This window comes from Drosophila grimshawi, unplaced genomic scaffold (assembly GCF_018153295.1).
Source record: "Drosophila grimshawi isolate 15287-2541.00 unplaced genomic scaffold, ASM1815329v1 contig_44, whole genome shotgun sequence".
Lineage (NCBI taxonomy): Eukaryota > Metazoa > Arthropoda > Insecta > Diptera > Drosophilidae > Drosophila > Drosophila grimshawi.
In genome coordinates this window covers 16,398,555-16,416,045 of record NW_025063240.1, presented here as the reverse complement: position 1 = coordinate 16,416,045, position 17,491 = coordinate 16,398,555, and the positions used below count along the sequence as shown (strand labels likewise).

Genomic DNA, 17,491 nt, shown 5'->3' with positions numbered 1-17,491 from the left:
ACACACATTTAGATAATTAGTTTGTTTTGATTTTTTTTTTTTTTTTTTGCTTTTGTTCGGCGGCCATCGAAAAAATTAACTTATCCTATTTACAAAAAGGCGTAAAAACACTCTTGCAAACCAAACAAGTAATATAAATGTATATAAAAACAATATAAATACAAATGCAGCGGCAAATGCTAAATACAAAATATCTTAAAAACGCTATTCAAATAAAAAATCGATTAATAAATTACAAAATAAATAAAATGCCGCCACAATTCATATTATAAAAAAGCATTCATTTGACATACAAATTTGACAATTTCCTCCGCAGAACATTCAGATTATTATATTATATTCATCAAAATTAGTTGTATATATATATATATATATATCTTCGGTTTATCACTAATCAAAATGTTTGCCGGATTATTACATTTAATTTAATAGACGCTTAGTTTGTAAATTGTTCAATTCTTGCATCGTTTTTTAATTGCGCCTTGTTGATCGCGAGTGGGGGGATTAAATTTAAAAACTACATAGATTTAAAAATACTACCGAGTTAAATTGTTAATCTTTTTGTTTTGCATCGTTGCCTGACGATTCCGATTCTAAGTTTCGTTTACAGTTTCGTTTTTGTTTTGGTTTTTTTTTAAATGTTTTTCCTTTTTTAGTTTTAGTTTGTTGCTTTATAAAATATGCTTGTATTTGCTGCATTTTGATCACGGTTCTTGCTGTTTCGTATAAATATTTCTTATCTTTTTTTTTTTTTTTTTTTGATTACTGGAACGACTTGATTTCTTTTGAAAAAATGTTCATCTTATTGCTTCTCTCACTCGTGGCCTGACTAATGGTGGTCTTGTTGTTGTTGTCAATGGTGTTCTAATTTGAGTTGCTTGTTGCTAGTCGAATGTGGGTTCATGCCTGCGATGAGCTGGCGACCACCGCCAGGCCCGGCGATGCTGCTGCACCATTCCCGTTACTGGAGCTGCTCCGACTGCTGAGTAGACTCTGTCCCCCCTGCCGGCTGGAATTCATGTACCTTCTGTGGCTGGCAGTGTCTTGCATTTGGCTGACGGATGCCGTTGAAGAGCTATTGTTGTTGTTGTTGCTGTGAACAAGTGAACAGAGGTTCAGCATATGCTCGATTAGGTTTGGGCAGCGAGTTTAGGACACACACCCCTTCTGTTCGCCATCCTTTTTGCTATTGAACATGGCCAGTTCGATTTCCGTATGCTGACTGTTCATGTGACGCACCCACTCCGCGGGCGTCTCAAAGGAGCTGCAACAAAATACCTCACCTTAAATATTTGTCCAACTATTGGTGGTAGGTTGAAGCAGTTGAACTTACGTGGAGCAGAGATCACAGAGTAGCGTCACATGATCCATATTGTTCTCCTGTTGCTGTGAATGCGAATGAGGATGGATGGTTGGATGAGTTAGGGTCTTGGCCAATACAGCGGCTGCTCCAACGGCACTCACCGACACTCTGCGTCGCTTCTTTGGCACATAGGTCTTCAGCGCTCTCAATGCCAGATTGCTGCTCGTTGTGGCATTGATGCTGTTGCTGGTGCTGCTGCTGCCAGTGCCACTGCTGCCACTGGCTGGCTCGGCGGCATGGGTGCCCAGGTGGCGGACCAGCATTTTGGTGTCCTCAAACGATTTCTGGCATATCTCGCAGACGAGCAGTTTGAAATTGTTGTAGTCGCGCAACGTGTGCTCCTCGGACTCATCCGGGGGTGTGGCACTCGCCTCCAGCTTAACGGTGTTCATCTTAAAGTCCAGCGGCTGTTTGGGCGACAACGGCGCCTCCTGACTGTGATCGTGATGGTTGTCGTTGGACATCGATGATGTGGGATTGTTCGACCAATCTGTCGGCTCCTGTTTGATGGTCAAAAAACTGTGCGGATGCGGCGGCGGTGTGACCAAACGAGGCGCCACTGATACCTCATACGACTTGACCACATGCTCATAGTGCGACCCATCAAAGTATTCGTGAGCAGGGGCTGAAAAGATCAACGAATTAGAGATGATAGTTGTCTATTATAATCAATCAGTTTACCTCGCTCACAGGAACGCTCGCGACGCAGTCTTCGTTCATAGACCAGGCCCACATCCTCGCGATCCCGCTCACAAAGTGGATCCTCTCGATCCCGATCGTATTCCGAGCGGCGCAACGTCGAATCCGCAGACTCGTTGGAGGGCGCAGCCAGAGGGCAACTGTTGCAGCCAACTTCTGTGCAGATGGACATCGTAGGTGGTGCTTGTGGTGGTGGTGGTTGGGGTTGTGATTGTGGTTGGGATTGTGATGCAGTCACTGTGCTCGCTGCCGTTGATTGTGGTAGACTCTCGACTTGTGTGGCTGCCGCATAGCAGCACTTATCCTCCGGATCGATGGCCACCTCCTTGTTAACGGAAATGCCATGCATCTTACTGCTGCTCGCCACACTAAGCAGTCCCGTATGGCTGGCTATCTTGGGTGATTTGACAATCACCGGACTATCTTTTGGCATTACGGAAGCGCCCAAGCCGCGAAACTGCTGCTGCTGATGATGATGAAGATGTTGTTGCTGCTGCTGCTGTTGCTGTTGCTGTTGCTGCTGTTGTTGATGGGAATGCGAATGCGGAAGCGTATGTAGATGATCTAGAGTATAGCGAGCTGATCCGCTACTGTTGCTGCTGCTCCCAGGCTTATTACTGTACAGATCAGCGGGAAGTTGTGTGGACATCGGTGGCGGTGGCGCCAACGATGATCGCGTGCCATTCGAGACATACAGCGCACTCGGCTCACGCTGATGATGCTGCTGCAGGTGATGGCCATGGGAGGTGCTTGTGGCGCCACCACTGGAAGTGCTGGTGCGACAAAGACCGCGTATCTTTAGTATCTCGCCGCCACGCAACACCTCGTTGAGTATGTCATTGGAGACGGTCGCCTCGCCGCTGTACATATACTGGACGAGTATTTGTATGGCACGATGACTCAGATCTGGCGGAAGCACAATGTAGAGGACACCATTGGGCGCCGTTATTGGCGCCGTCTCGAACATGGTGGCAAAGAACTGGCTGCAGGAGCTCAATATGAATTTGTGCGCCGATATGCCCACAGTGGGTATATCCGAATTAATGCCATTATTGCTATACGAACTGTACAGCATAACGTCGGCAAATTTCTCATTCCTTCGAGAGATAGAGAGAGAAAGAGCGTGGGAGTGAATGAAGTTATGGATTCGCTACAAATGTCTACTGTTGTTGTTTACTTACTTGTAGAGCGTGGCAATCGAAGTGTTCAAATAGGACACATGCGAATCCCACTTTAGGTGATAGTTTTCGGCAGCCATTTTTGCGGCCGCTTAGCGTTAGTTCAACGCCTCGAACGCTGCAAGTGCCGTCAACCAATTCCTCCTGCCCGCTGGTGTATATAAAACAAAATCAATTATAAAATCGATAAGTGGCGCGCAAACATTTAAATATCTCTATGACGAACGTTGCGCAACACTGCGGACGCACACACCTACCTATCGCTCAACTATCGGTCTATCGAATATTGTTTTATGTTGTTGCACACAGCATGCAAAAGTGTTTTGTTTATTTTTATTTTAATAATGTCCACAAGTCCAGAATTTGATATCCGCCTCATTGAGATGGTGCGTGCCAATCCCGGCTTATACGAAGAGGATCTGCGTCAAGCACCCTACTACACGCGCAGGAAGCGGAAAACGGAACTCTGGTGCAGCATTGCAACATCCCTAAAAACGGACGGTAAAGTGGAGACTATAAAGGAAAGCATTCTTTTTATCTATTAACAACTGTTTGCAGTCAGTGCATGCATAACACGCTGGAATTATATTAGAGAAAAAATGCGCAAGGAACAGCTCAAGCCGAACTCCGACTGGAGTCTATTGCCAAAACTGCGCTTTATTCGGCAACATAAACACGGAAGCAGCAGCACCAATCATCACAAGGAGCACCAACAACAGACGCAGGCAGTGAATCCCGTTGATTGGTGCGCCCTCAGTCCTGGCCAGCTAATTGAACACAACGTGGAGGACGACATACTGCAGGAGGCAATGGATGAACAGCATGTGACAGCAACAATTGTTATTCCACCTACAACAACAACAACAACCACAGCAAGTTCAACTGGCGATGATCCCATGAAGCGAATTGAGGCATTGTTGCAAGGCTTGGGCGTTAATCGCTCCAAGGCAGAGAAGAAAATCCTTGCCTATTTGTGCAAATGCAATTTGCGTGCGCTTAACGAGGAGCAAATTGATGACATATTTATTTAAGCCAGATCTCAAACAAACAGAAAAAGAAACGCACTGATTAATTTTAATATACTAACATGTGTAATGGATTTTTGGGTTGGACGCAAAAATCGAAGTCGGAAGCCAAAAAACCAACTCCTCCTATGACGCAGTTGGTTGAAGGCGCCTCTTGTTGTTGCTGCCGTTTTTTGTTGTTGTTGGTCAAAGAGTGCGCGCGCAAGCAATAACATGTCCAATAGCCATGTCTGGCAACTGGGTGGGTGGCATTTGGGTGTTTCGGGGTTAGACGAGACGCCAAACAAGGCATTTAGTTTATTAATTTTTATGACTCCTGCCCTGTGCCGTCGCCACTATAGACAGAAAACCAATGCCCACCCCTATCGACCCGTTATCAGCCCCCGCTACTGAACACTACTACTCTGCCAGTTAATATGAGCTACTACTATTACTACTACTATTGCTGCTTCTGTATACTCCATGCCCTGAAGCCGCCACCTTTCTAAAGTTGATGTGGTAGGTAGTAGTAGTTGTAGAGCGCATTAACACCACATTATCGATTGATTTTGGGCAAAAAGCACGCACAAAAATCGATAAGCATGCAAAGGCAATGCAAATTAATATACCATGTACTGTTCAAAATGTTAAACGCTTCATTAGCAGTACAAATTAATCACGATGACTTTGTTAACTTTCGTCTTCCTTTTTTTGTTTATTACTAATAAAGATTTTCAAAAAAATACGCGCCTAAATCTCAAATGCATTTGTATGTGTGGGTGTGTATTAAATATATATATGTATATATATAGAGATATATGATTCACCTTTGGTTTCCTTTTTGGTCCGTTCGATTTTTTGTAACGGTTGAATCCGAATTTTGGCAAGATGCTTTTCTGTTATCTTCGCGTTGTATTTGTTATTGTTATTCCTGCATTTACAACTTTTGTATGTAGGCACACGCACACAGACACAGACGGACACACGCACGCACAACGATAACTGCTAACTGCGCAGCGCGTCCAAAGCTCTCGCTTGTCAGCGAACTAATGGCCACGGAATAGGACTTCAAACCTGGTCCTGGCTACCAAAAGAGCGCCACACACAAAGGGCCAGAGAGCGCCGTGAGAGAGAGAGAGGGCACGCGTGCACTCACGTGCGCATTGTTATTGTTGTGGTTGATTTGAAGCTACAGTCACTCACACACACACACAGACATGCATTCACAAGGGGAACGCGCGTAAATTGATTTTCTCTTATCGATTTTTTATTGGTGGCAGTTACTTTCAAATTGGCTGCGACTGCGCCTCCGCCTCGTCAGCAATTGTTTGACTTTCTTGTGGCAATTTCTTTTCAATTTGCTCGTCAGCAATTGTTGCACTTTCTTGTGCAACTTGCTCTTCTGCAGTTACTCGACTTTCCTGTTGCAATTTCTTAATAATTTCCTCCTTTTCCAGCTGCATTTGCGTGGCTGTCGACGTATCCTGTTTGAACAACTCCCGCAGAAACATTGTCGCATAAACGGCTGTAGGCAACGTAAACTCTAAAAGTAATGCCGTATAATCGCCTGATTCAGACTCAGCTGGCTCTGGGGTGATTTCAATGTTTTTCAACTGCTCCCAATCGGAGGCAATCAGAGTGTCTTCAGGTGTTCGATAGCGACGAAAACTCCATGTCAAATCGCTAGTTTCAATGAGCAATTTACGATAGGCACCACCCAAAGCATAGGTTTTCTCCTTGTGCCGCAGCAGCTCCGAGGTTAAGCCCACCTCGGCAAGCATTTCCTCATACCAGGCAGCGCACTCGTTGCTTGGATATGTTATATCGTAGCCCGGCAGGGGCATCACTACATCCGACAGCTTGTATTTATTGCTCTCAATATCCTCAGCAGTTAATGGCCTCACTTTGCGTTTAAATATTGATTCTTCTTCCAGCACATGCTCATCGTCATCGACATCCAACTCCTCCTCAGCGATTTCTTCAACAGGCATGGGGTCATCTGAGATGTCATCCTCGACATAGACCAAGTCACCTGGTATCAATTTCAGGCCAAACTCTTTGATGCGTCTCGATGCAATTCGATTAAAGATCAGACTCTGATATGCATGCGGATAGAGGAGCAGCATATTCCTTGGTATGCGACGCAGAGCAGCTGCATAATCCTTCTCGCCATAGGTGGCCAGCCCATCCAGCAGTTTCTTCTCAATGAACTTATTGCCGTAGAACTTGGCAGCAGCGGCAGCCGAATCCCGATTCTTCCACCACTCTTCACGAATGGCGCGCATAAATTCAACATCATTGTCACGTGGCTTCAAGATCAGCTCACAGGCCAGTTTGTAGTCACGTTTGAGAAGTGCCACGCCCACTTCATAGGTCGGCACACTGGCACTGTTCCCAAAACGCTGCAAGCCATAATAGTTGATAAAGCCGCGCTCCTTCAGCGACTGCAATGCCAACTCAATGTGTTCGCGCTGCTCTGTAATATGACGCAATGCAATGCGAAAACGATTCCCGCGCAGATCGCCCAGTTTGAGTGTGTTGGGCGAGAAGCTAAAGTTGCCAATGTAAACGTTGTTCATGCCACGCACAGCATTTGCAATTGCCTCGGGTGTACGACGCTTGATGCTGAAGCGCTGCGTGGTCTTGGCCCGTTTATCCTTGGTACCGCAGTAGTTCACCTGAGATGCACGCAATCTAAACAGAAATTATTATTAGATTTTGATAAGATTTTTCCCCTACATGCTTACGTTAAGCGATTGGCTATTGTGGCGGCCACTTCACTGGTATCCATATTCACTTTATGCACGAGAAAGGTGGCATAATCATGCGGGAAACTCCAACGATTATCAGCTGCGCGAGGGAAGGAATTTGTTGGGGATTAGAAATAGCCTTGTAGACATGCTTTATATTATTAAAACTCCTTACAGCGACCCGGCTTCGGCTTCAGGATGCGTATAATTTTCTTCTCCTCGCCAGTACAATCGGGTACCTGCTGCTCGGCTTGATCAAGCGTTTTGGACACCAATTTGCCCTTGTACAGCTGCTTGATTAGATGATGTACTTGCGTGCGCTGCTCCTTATTTAGACTGGTTACGTTGACATCCACATTTTGATCACTTTTGGGATCATATTTGGCTGTGGATAGATCGGCGATTTGTTGCCACACATTTTCATCGATTACCGTCGCTAGTTTCTCACGCCATTCGTCCAGTTGAGACTGATCCACAGCTGCGAATAATACAGAGTTAGATTATGAAGTACTTTTTCAGTTAGTAGCTGAAACAAACGTTCAATTTCCACTTTTGGCACTTTGGTGTCGTTCAACTGCAACACGTGCCCCTCGGTGTCGATTTCGTTCACATGGAAATCGGAGAAACGGGATTTTATAATGCCCGTAAAGCCGGCTATGTCAGCGTTTGTAAATTCCGTGATTCCCACTTGATTCTCAAGAAGTGTGCACTTCTGTTGTGGTCCTCTACAATCAAAGCCGGTTATCAGAATAAAAAAACATGAATTTCAGCTCTTAAAATGCACCTGTTGCGTGGTTGTTTGGGGCCGTCCCCATTGTTACGCCTTTGCTGCTCCTTCTTCTGGCCACGCCAGTTGTGCTTGTTGTATGGTTTGGATTGGAAATTCCGACGTCCTCGTCCTCCGCGGTCCTTACCCATATTTATTCTACGAATTTTCCGTACGTATTTTTGTTTTTCTTGTTCTTCAGCACTATCGATAATTCGTTTAATCCACGTTTTAATCTTTTGCCATTCACTTGCACGCGTTGCGATACATCGATAGAATAGAATAGCGATGGCTTTGTTGCAAAACTTAGTTATAAAATAAAAAAAAGAATTACGTACACAAAAAAAAAAGAAAAGCGTTGTTTAAATTAAACTCAAAAAGTGCTATTAAAATTGTGATAAACGAAATAGGAAAATGCTGCCGCAACTAAGTGCTGACGAGAACATTCCGCAGGTGGGGCGTAAGGTTTACATAAATCCAAATTTTCATGGCCAAATGGCGAGTGCGTTGCAGCTCCAAGGTCGACAACAAAATACAAATGCCCAAATCCACTCGTGGGATCGTCCAGCTATACACATAAATCCGCATTTTCTGCAACGCCAGCACGAATTGCAGCTGCAACAACAAGAACTCGACTATCAGCTGCAACGGCTACAGCAAAAACAACAACAACAGCAGCAGCAACAACATGTTGCGTATTATCAGCAAACGGAAGCGACGACGCCACCGCCACCAGCAGCCAAAATCATCAGCAAAGCCAGCACTTGCCTGGTGCGCAAGCAGCCCATCAAAACGAAAGCGACGCCGACGCACACGATATGTGTCCAGCCTCCCCTCGTTAGTATATCCAAGCGCAAGCTCGTGCGACAAGCTGCCAGCCAAGTAAAGCCAACAACAGCAACAACAACTACAGTAGCCTCTCCTGCAAAACGCACCAAATACAAACTGGTGCGTGCCATCTCACTAAACACCAACAGCAGCGCACCGCTGGTGAAGAAACGACGAACGCGCGACTTTGTTGCACGCTATGCATTGAGACGCACCAATGAGCCCATCACTGGCAAGAAATCGGGGTAAGCCTTGTTGCAATCACTTGCCAAATCCCAATCCACTAAGCCTATCTTTAAACTTGCAGCTTAAGATCGCAGATGTTGAAGCCGAGTGTTAACAAATGCTTGAGCATGGTCAGCATACATGGTGTTATGTACAAGAAGACGGCCAAAAATAAGCTAACCAAACTGGACGCAAGTCGTGCAGCCAAATCAACTTTACAACCCCAGGCAGCAAGTTCCACAGGTCGCACACTGTTCGTGCGCGGCACCAAGTTCGTGTTGGATCCGACGGGCTGTCGCTTGACACGCATCCCAGCGCAGAATCCACAGATGAGTCTGCGTCGTCGCATCGACATTGGTGGCCTGACTTACGTGTCCTCGGCGAAAGCACAGCATGTTTTTATACGCACCACGAATCATGTGTCGCGAGCACATCTGATCACGGCCAAGCAGCGTAGCATGCAGCTGCTGAATCGTTCGCTGGTAAAGACAAATGTGCCGTGCGCCATATTCCAGCGGCTGGGCAAGTGTGCGGCATACAGTCGCGGCAAGTGTCGGCGGTTGCACGACAAACGCCAAGTGGCCATCTGCCCAAGGTTTGTGTAGCTGCTCTGTTTCAGCTAGAGTTTAATGTTTCATTTGTTTTCAGTTTTTTGCGTGGTGAGTGCACCAAGGCGGATTGTCTGCTGTCGCACAATGTGACGCTGGAGAAGATGCCCGTGTGTCGTTACTATTTGCGTGGTGTTTGTGTGCGCGAGGATTGCCCCTATCTCCACAAGAAACTGAGTCGCAAGGCGGAGATATGCATTGATTTTCTACGCGGCTATTGTGCACGTGCCGCTGATGTAAGTTGTGTGTCGATAATTGGCAATGATTCTTATTAACTCCTTTCGCATTTCAAGTGCAATATGCGCCATGAGTTTCTGTGTCCACAATTTGCGCGCAGCGGCAAATGTGACCTGACCAACTGTCCCTACTGCAAACAAATGAAGAAGCTGGCAGTCAAACGGAAACCCAAACCCAAAACCAATGCCTCCATCCCCCACAAGGTGCAAAGTCCAGTTGAGGAGATGCCCAGCAGTTCACGCTATTTCAAGTGCGAAGGGGACAAGTGTCTACCGGTGGAGCTTGAGCATGCCCAGGACGTTGAAGAACTACTGGATGAAGAGGAAGATGATGCAACTGGTGGCAGCAAAAGCAATAGCAGCAGCAGCAGCAATCTGCGCCAGCGACCCAAACTGGGTGCGCTGCCTGCATTTATACCACTGGGCGAGAAGTGATCGTGATCCATGCGACGGACTTGGACAAATGTTTCAGGTACAAATTAATTTCCTTAGGTTTGTAGTTAAAATTTGGCTTAAGTTTTAATTCCCTTAGTAATTAGGTTCAAAATAATTCAAATAAAGTTCTCGCTATATTCAACAAAAAAAGAAAGAAAAGAAAACAATTTGAATGTGGCATTTAACCAAAAAAAAAATGAAAAGTCTATTATTATTTAAAAAGAGCACACTTTATAAAAGTAAGCTACAAATCTAGAGCTAAAATGAAAGATCCTCATCCTCTTGCTCCTGTTTCCCGCCATCGTTGTCCACATCATCTTCGTCCTGCACATTGCCGTACAATTCGATTTTACTGTCGAGAAAACGAAAGTCTTTCAGAATGTGCAACTTGTTGCTGAAGCCAGCAATCGACATGAAGTTGAAGGGATTAGTTTGCCACACGGACGAATAGCTGGACGTGTTCTCGACGGGAATGTTCGCCTGCAAACTACCATTGAGCGTATAGAACTGCACATGATTGTGTTCGCCGCCAATGAGCACCGAATCATCGACAAAGTCGCACACATGCACGGGACCGGGAAAATCAAAGGCACGTGTGTATTCCATTGTGCGCAGATGCCAAATCGCTGGACGTGGACCACCGCCGCATATTAGCCAATCATCGTTGACAGAGACGGCACCAATCCATTTGCCCCAATCCGGCCGCAGCAGTTGGCGATTCTTGTGCGGCTCCAAGATCGAAAGGGGTTCTTTTTGTTTGTCGCTCCAGAAGTGCACAGTGCCATCCTCACCACTCGAGTAGAGGCGTCCATCCGCCTGGCCGACAACGCAGTGCACGTAGTCCGTGTGGCCTCTATACTCTCGTTCGATGCGCCCATCCTCGAGGTCTATTTGATAGACGATGCCATCGCCACAGCCAGCATACAGAGTGTCCGTTTCGCTGCATACCCAAAGAGAGTTGACATCGGGTACCTCAACTGCATCCACTGGCATGGGAATTTTGATTTCCCACGCTCGCTTTGGGCTCAAAGTTTGCTCCTCCTCGTTCCAGGGCAGGCCATAGATGATGCCAATGGCGCCAACGATTAGAAAGTCGCGATGGAATGCCAGACAATTGATGTCCACATCGGAGCCCTGTTTGAACACCTGCAGTTTGCTCGGCGGCTCCTCTGTGCATTTGTCCAGTTCCTTTAGACTAAAATGGATTCGTTGTTCTTCTAAAGCAAATCAAAAACCGGTCAACAAAAAATACTTTTACCTGAGTACGAAAATATCGCCAAACAGATTGCCCGCGAAGAGGTACTTCTGTGATGTAGATATGGCTTGAGCCAGTACATTGTTATAAGCACGTTTCAGATCCCTTTCTTTCATTTTTTATTTATAAATTTCCCCCAATGCAAACAAATAACACGCGTTGTTTACGCGGAAAACGTTAACATTTTCGACGATGTTATTAGCAGCGCGCACTAAACAACAGCTGTTCGATAACATAGTTTTTAGATTATCGATAAGTCGATACTTTCAGCAGTGTGGCAACTTCTTTTCACCTTCGTTATGTTGGGAACTACACTTAAAATGAAATAATTCGAAATTCAATTTTATTACTGATTTAAATATATTGCTTACAAGTCAGCGCCCCTGATGGGCAATAAAAAATTCCGGAATTACCCATAAAATATAATGTTGACAATAAATGCACTTACAGTACTGTTAGGAATTTGAGCCATAAATTTGCAAATCAAGTTTCGAAAAATGCGTTTCTGTTATGGCCAAAGTTCAGTGACATGCGAAACGTGCAAAGGTGAGCTGCTCAATACACTGACAAACTCAACTCGATGAAGTTGTTCAACTAATTGTATGCTTTGCATCACAAACAAGACATTAACGCTAATGAATTAAATCCCACCCAACGCTAACATTTTCTTTTATAAACACAATTTACCATATCTGTGTACAATTATTGATCGCGCATTTAAATTGATTGTTTGTTTTTGTTTTCGAATTGGCAGCTTTGTCGTTTATTGTGTCTGTTCTAATTTAAATGCAAATTTTCAACAACACCATTTATTATTTATCGATCGCTTTTAGGCGGCGCCAAATTGCCATTGACTCCAAAAAAAATTAACAACAACAAAAGCTTACACAAAAATTCCACAAGAGCCGTAAGCGTTAGAATTTTTGTTTACTAGCGCAAAAATTTAAAACTAAATGCGGTTTTCCAACTTTGCCCATTGCCAAACGGATATCAAGTTTTTGATTTTGATAAGGGTCTGAATACAGTCGCTGTGACAAGTTGAGAACTTGACGTATAATACGAATATAAAATTGACTGAACGCTAATTTATTTGAATGATTTGTGTTAACGACTTTCCTCTAACGAAAATTAATATCTTGATAAGCAATGTTTATTTTTTAATTTTTGTGTTTGTTTTTTTTTCTTGGAAATACCAGTCAAAAGACAATAACTGCAGCCGTCTGGCGCCAGTCAATTTCTTTGGCCTCGGGGCCTCGGGGTAACGAACATCATTTTTGACTAATGATAAACGCGTCTGAATTTGATGACCGTAACTTAAATAATTTTATTTTTTTTTGCTACACTCAAACAAAAGCGGTTTGTCATGGGAGTTTATTACTGACGATTGGCCCAGTATTTTAGTTTCTTGGGAATTCCCAAGCGTTTCAGATTTCTTCCCCAACTTCTTCGCGGCTCTTTCTTCTTTCTTTTTTGCTTTTTAACTTTAAACAAAATTAGAATTTGCTGTAGGTTGAGAGCTCTCGAGCATAAAATGAAACCAATCCAACCGGATTTGGTTTGCCAACAACGTATTTAAACATTTAAGCCACTCTCTTTGGGATATTTGGTAAGGGGAATGAAAGGTGAGGTAGCAGAGCAGACCCAAATTGCTGTCACTGTATTTTGACTACTGGTTCTACGCGTCACTCAGCCGCTTAACGTTTCCATTTGAATTCGAATGTTTTTAATGGATTTGCTTAGCGCAAATCAAATAAATCGCATTTGTGGCTGACGTCAACGTCCGATTAGTTATGGTCATATTTTGTGGGCGGGTCTCATCAAAGCCAATTAAATGCAGTCTTCGAGGCGAGGGGTTAATGCACCTCCAATGTCAGTAGGTGGTTCTATATAATGTCCAATTATATAGTTGATCTATTTTATACCCTCGTAATTTCCAAAATAATCGCTCGTCAAGGCCAAGCACTTTCTCTTACAAGGTAAACAACATTTTGGCGCCAGTCTCAAACTGATTAGCTCTGTTGTTTTTGACAATAACAAAAAATAAACAAAAACAAAGAAACAAATAACAAAAACAAAAACGAACGCAAAATTTCGAGCGGGTGTTTCCCTGATAAGATATTTGCATATTTTTACATAATATTTAAATCAAATTTCAAATAAATCTCATTAGCTTCTGGCAGAGGAATTTTTGCGAACAATTACCCTTAAGTCAACTAGGCCATTAATAAAAGCAGTTAAATAACAAATTTGATTTAAATCGCTTTAAATGGAAATTTTTATTGCATCTCGATCAACCAGTTGGATCGCCAAAGTGAATAATGTGCGCAAATAAAGAGCTATATACTGAAGTATTTTTTATGATGTGCCGAAACCAAATTGGTGAATGTCTTTGCCGTTCTCCATTCTCCATTTACTAGAGAACGGGAAATGAAATTCCGAATTCTCTATTCTCTGCATATAAACTATGAGAAGTTTTGCATATTTCCTGTTCTAATCTTGCGAATGAATAATTCCCAAATAAATGAAATGATTACTAGGCTGGTGTAAAAAATGTTCAATTTTCACACTTAATGCCCCATTGAGTTTGTGGCATTTTATTCGAGGGGCAGCTGTTAACTGTTTAATTTAGCCATATGTGTGAATTGATGCTAAGAGATTTATAGAGTATATACATTTTTAAAAATGACTAAAGCAACATTTAACATTTACCAAAAAAAAAAAATACATTTTAGGTTTTTCTACACTTTTTTTTATTGCGGTTATTTTTTGTATTTTTTGTATTTGTATATTTAGTACATTTAATTAATGCGACAGACGTCGACGCACCTCTCATTAACAACATTCCAACTTGGCGCCATATCATTTAACTCCCATTTCGATTTGATTTTGGATGTTTTGATTTTGCGTTTGTTTTTGTTTTCTCTTAATGCGTAGCTAAGCGAAAAACTAGTAAACTTGCCGAAAATACAAACAAAAACATTTCTTGACTCAACTTCTTAAAAACTATAACTTAATTTGCATAGTTATTTGCTTATATTTACAACAAAAACGCAAACAAAAATATTGATTCATCTTTCGATACTAGATAAATTCACAAGAAAGTTGTGCCCCAAAAATTAACAACTTTGAGTAAAGGCGTAAATTAATAATTTAAAAACGCTAAATATGATGGCGCCACAAATTTAATAAATTTATTAAATATATTAATCGGATTCCCCGTTGTTTTTTTTTTTTTTGCAAAAAGAAAAATGCGCAAAAAAAAGCAACTTTCCAAAAAAAAATTTCATAAATATAGAAAAATATATATAGAAAACAAATAAACTGTCAAATTCTAAGTTCTTTAAACGATATGCATAATTAAAAACATATTTGTGACTAAGCCAAACCTAAAAATTCTCCGGCTACATGGCACCGGTAAGACCAGTTCTCTTTTGTGTATTCCTAACTCTCCGCGATCTTATTATCAATATACAAAAAAAAAAGAGTTTATATGTTTCCATGGAATTTTGCTCATTTTTATGGCCCTTATGTGACATCGCAAATATGCATAACAAAGTTGAAAAAAAGAATAAATTACACACATTCCCAATTACACAGAAGCAGGAAAGCACTTGAACCCAGCCAAGAGACCCAGAGGTTGGGAGTTGTTGTTTGTTTGATACGATGAAATCGACTTTAAAACGAGAATTTTTACGACTTGTTTGCTGTCATAATAACAGGCTACCGCTAAAGACGACATCGTCATCCGCTCGCATCCAACAACAAGCACGATGACGCAGAGCTTTTGAGCCTGAGACTGCGACCGAGTCCAAGTCTGGCGACTGGCTGCGATCTCTCAGCTAAGCTCAGCTCAGCCAGCTCAACTCAGACAGATAACCGGCAAAATATATATATAAAAAAAAAACATCTCTTGTTGTTCCGACGACGTATAAAATATCACGACATCGTCAGAATGAATTTAAACTGAAGCGAACATTTGAGGCGTGCAGAAGCAAAAATACAATACGCAGAGCATATTTTGTCTATATTTTTCAAGAAGAGAATTGTGAATGATACTTGAAACAAGTGCAAGTGACAACAACAGCAACAACAACAACAAGTGACAACAACAACAGCAACAACAACAACAAAATGCATATAAGCAAACAAACATTGAGTGCCAGTGTTGTGGGCTCCATTCTACTCATCGTGCTGTGCCGGATCGGATCGAGTGCTGGCTATGCCATTGGTCAGGCCAAGTTTGGCAATATCGAGAATTTCCCCTACCAGGTGATGCTCATCGGTAAGCAGTTGTGGCGCAAGCGCATCCTCTGTGGCGGCACATTGCTGGACCGGCGTTGGATCCTCACCGCCGGCCACTGCACCATGGGCGTCACCCATTTCGATGTCTATCTGGGCACACGGAGTGTTGCGGCCACCGAGCAATTGGGTGGCTTGGCATTGCGCTCCAATAAGTTTATTGTGCATGAACGTTTTCATCCGGAAACGGCAGCGAATGATATTGCGCTGGTCAAGCTGCCCGCGGATATTGAATTCACGTCGAGAATTCGTCCGGCGGCGTTGCCAATCCGCCATAGTATGGATCAGTTTACGGGCAAGAGTGTGGTGGCCAGTGGTTGGGGCGCCATTGTCGAGATGACCAATTCGGATGCGATGCAGTATACCGAGCTGAAGGTGATCTCAAATGCCGAATGCAACGAGGAGTACGATGTGGTCACAGACGGTGTCATGTGCGCCAAGGGTCTCAAGGATGAGACGGTCTGCACTGGTGACTCGGGTGGTCCACTTGTTCTTAAGGGCACCCAGCTCCTTGTGGGCATCACGAGCTTTGGACCCGCCAATGGCGAGTCTGGCGGTGGCTGTGAGCGCACCAACATTCCTGGTGGATTCACTCGTGTTACATACTATCTGGACTGGATCGAGAGCAAGATTGGCAGCCAGCCACATCATCATCAACAACAACAACAACAACAACATCATCCACAACATCGTCAGCATCACATTTATCGCGATGATAATCTCATTTAAGCTAAGTGTTTAGTGATCTTAACTTTGACTGAAACAATATCGTCTAGCTTTATAATTTATAATTGTGATATTTGTAGATACTCCTCTCCATTAGCTAATTTCCCAAAATTATTCATGAATTTGTTGCTAGTTTGTAACTATTTAAATATATCTATTATTTATTCTAATTGTAAGTGGAAGAAAAAAAACAATGTTCGACCTCCACATATTGTGGGGTGTTCAAAACAAAAAGAAAGCAAACAACATTTGCAAACAAATAAAAAACAAAAAAGAGTTGAAAAGATTTTTAACAAAACAAAAACAAAACAAAAAAAAAACCAGCCTGAACTTCTTTTTTCTGCTTGTTTTTTGCAGCTGTTTTTATTTTAGTCATGCTGATTTTTAGCTATCGGAATTCCCGCGAGATCACCGAGATCTTAGATAAAAAAAAAAACTTTTACGTTAATTTTCACCAGTTTCACGTTTTGCTTCTTCGCTTTACATAATGTTCGATAGTTTTTTATGGGAACGGGAAGGAGAAGGGGAAGCAGAAGAGGAATGGGGGATGGACAGTATTTTACATAATGCTGAAATATTGACTTTACACTTGAGATCTTCAGCGAGAACTTGAAAACGCACTCCAGTTTTGGCCACTTCATTAGATGACGCAGTTCCGTGATAAAAGATTCCAAATGATTCCATTCTCTTCTTTAAAACAACAACAAAATTAACTGGAGGCTGGCAAAAATATGACTTTCAATTTTACTTGTTTGTTATTTGTTTATTCTGGTTCTTTCATAAATTATGTCAGTTCAATTGTTAGTCTAAAAGTAAAGCATTGCATCGGGACTTATTTCAACATGAAATTGCAAAAAATATATAGCAGCAATTTGTCGAGTCGAAACTGGCCACTATCCAAAGAAAGTAAGATAACTATATGGATTATTCTTATGAATCATCTGTTGATAGTTAAGATTTTGTCATGTCACGAGATGAGTCTACATTTTCCATAGATTTGTCAAAATTGAAACGATTTTCATCGCAATAGCACTGAAAATCTTAAAACCAGCAACTAAATAAATATAACATACTAAAACAAGCCCCCTACTAAATACGAGATTTCAATAAACTGGTTAT

The 17,491-nt window shown here is 42.7% G+C and overlaps 6 protein-coding genes across 7 annotated transcripts; 3 read left to right on the top strand and 3 right to left on the bottom strand.

Moving 5' to 3' along the window:
* Window positions 1–651: 651 nt before the first annotated feature.
* LOC6558448 (transcription factor btd) lies at window positions 652–5,421 on the bottom strand. Of its 2 annotated transcripts, XM_001983948.3 has the most exons (7): window positions 5,072–5,415; window positions 3,244–3,391; window positions 2,045–3,159; window positions 1,465–1,988; window positions 1,334–1,386; window positions 1,163–1,264; window positions 652–1,093 (listed from the first exon to the last, which is right to left on the bottom strand). In XM_001983948.3, exons 2-7 carry the CDS (start codon window positions 3,318–3,320, stop codon window positions 901–903), a joined length of 2,064 nt encoding a protein of 687 aa, XP_001983984.1. In that variant the 5' UTR covers window positions 3,321–3,391; window positions 5,072–5,415; the 3' UTR covers window positions 652–900. The 2 variants fall into 2 exon arrangements, with proteins under 2 accessions (XP_001983984.1, XP_032593259.1); XM_032737368.2 differs by having other exon boundaries at window positions 1,334–1,988; window positions 5,072–5,421.
* Window positions 3,575–4,936, top strand: LOC6558431 (transcription factor Adf-1). The gene is made up of 2 exons (XM_001983949.3): window positions 3,575–3,741; window positions 3,799–4,936. Exons 1-2 carry the CDS (start codon window positions 3,585–3,587, stop codon window positions 4,269–4,271), a joined length of 630 nt encoding a protein of 209 aa, XP_001983985.1. The 5' UTR covers window positions 3,575–3,584; the 3' UTR covers window positions 4,272–4,936.
* Window positions 5,422–5,489: 68 nt separating the features above from the next.
* LOC6558425 (pseudouridylate synthase 7 homolog) lies at window positions 5,490–7,966 on the bottom strand. Its single transcript, XM_001983950.2, has 5 exons — window positions 7,779–7,966; window positions 7,532–7,719; window positions 7,170–7,472; window positions 6,992–7,094; window positions 5,490–6,938 (listed from the first exon to the last, which is right to left on the bottom strand). Exons 1-5 carry the CDS (start codon window positions 7,910–7,912, stop codon window positions 5,531–5,533), a joined length of 2,136 nt encoding a protein of 711 aa, XP_001983986.1. The 5' UTR covers window positions 7,913–7,966; the 3' UTR covers window positions 5,490–5,530.
* Window positions 7,967–8,072: 106 nt separating this feature from the next.
* LOC6558420 (zinc finger CCCH domain-containing protein 3) lies at window positions 8,073–10,289 on the top strand. Its single transcript, XM_001983951.2, has 4 exons — window positions 8,073–8,833; window positions 8,896–9,408; window positions 9,462–9,657; window positions 9,715–10,289. Exons 1-4 carry the CDS (start codon window positions 8,175–8,177, stop codon window positions 10,090–10,092), a joined length of 1,746 nt encoding a protein of 581 aa, XP_001983987.1. The 5' UTR covers window positions 8,073–8,174; the 3' UTR covers window positions 10,093–10,289.
* LOC6558416 (THO complex subunit 6) lies at window positions 10,266–11,537 on the bottom strand. The gene is made up of 2 exons (XM_001983952.2): window positions 11,351–11,537; window positions 10,266–11,287 (listed from the first exon to the last, which is right to left on the bottom strand). Exons 1-2 carry the CDS (start codon window positions 11,461–11,463, stop codon window positions 10,351–10,353), a joined length of 1,050 nt encoding a protein of 349 aa, XP_001983988.1. The 5' UTR covers window positions 11,464–11,537; the 3' UTR covers window positions 10,266–10,350.
* A 3,776-nt stretch (window positions 11,538–15,313) lies between these two features.
* Window positions 15,314–16,686, top strand: LOC6558408 (brachyurin). Its single transcript, XM_001983953.2, has one exon. The coding sequence runs from the start codon at window positions 15,479–15,481 to the stop codon at window positions 16,373–16,375; it is 897 nt and encodes a 298-aa protein (XP_001983989.1). The 5' UTR covers window positions 15,314–15,478; the 3' UTR covers window positions 16,376–16,686.
* The last annotated feature ends 805 nt before the right edge of the window (window positions 16,687–17,491 follow it).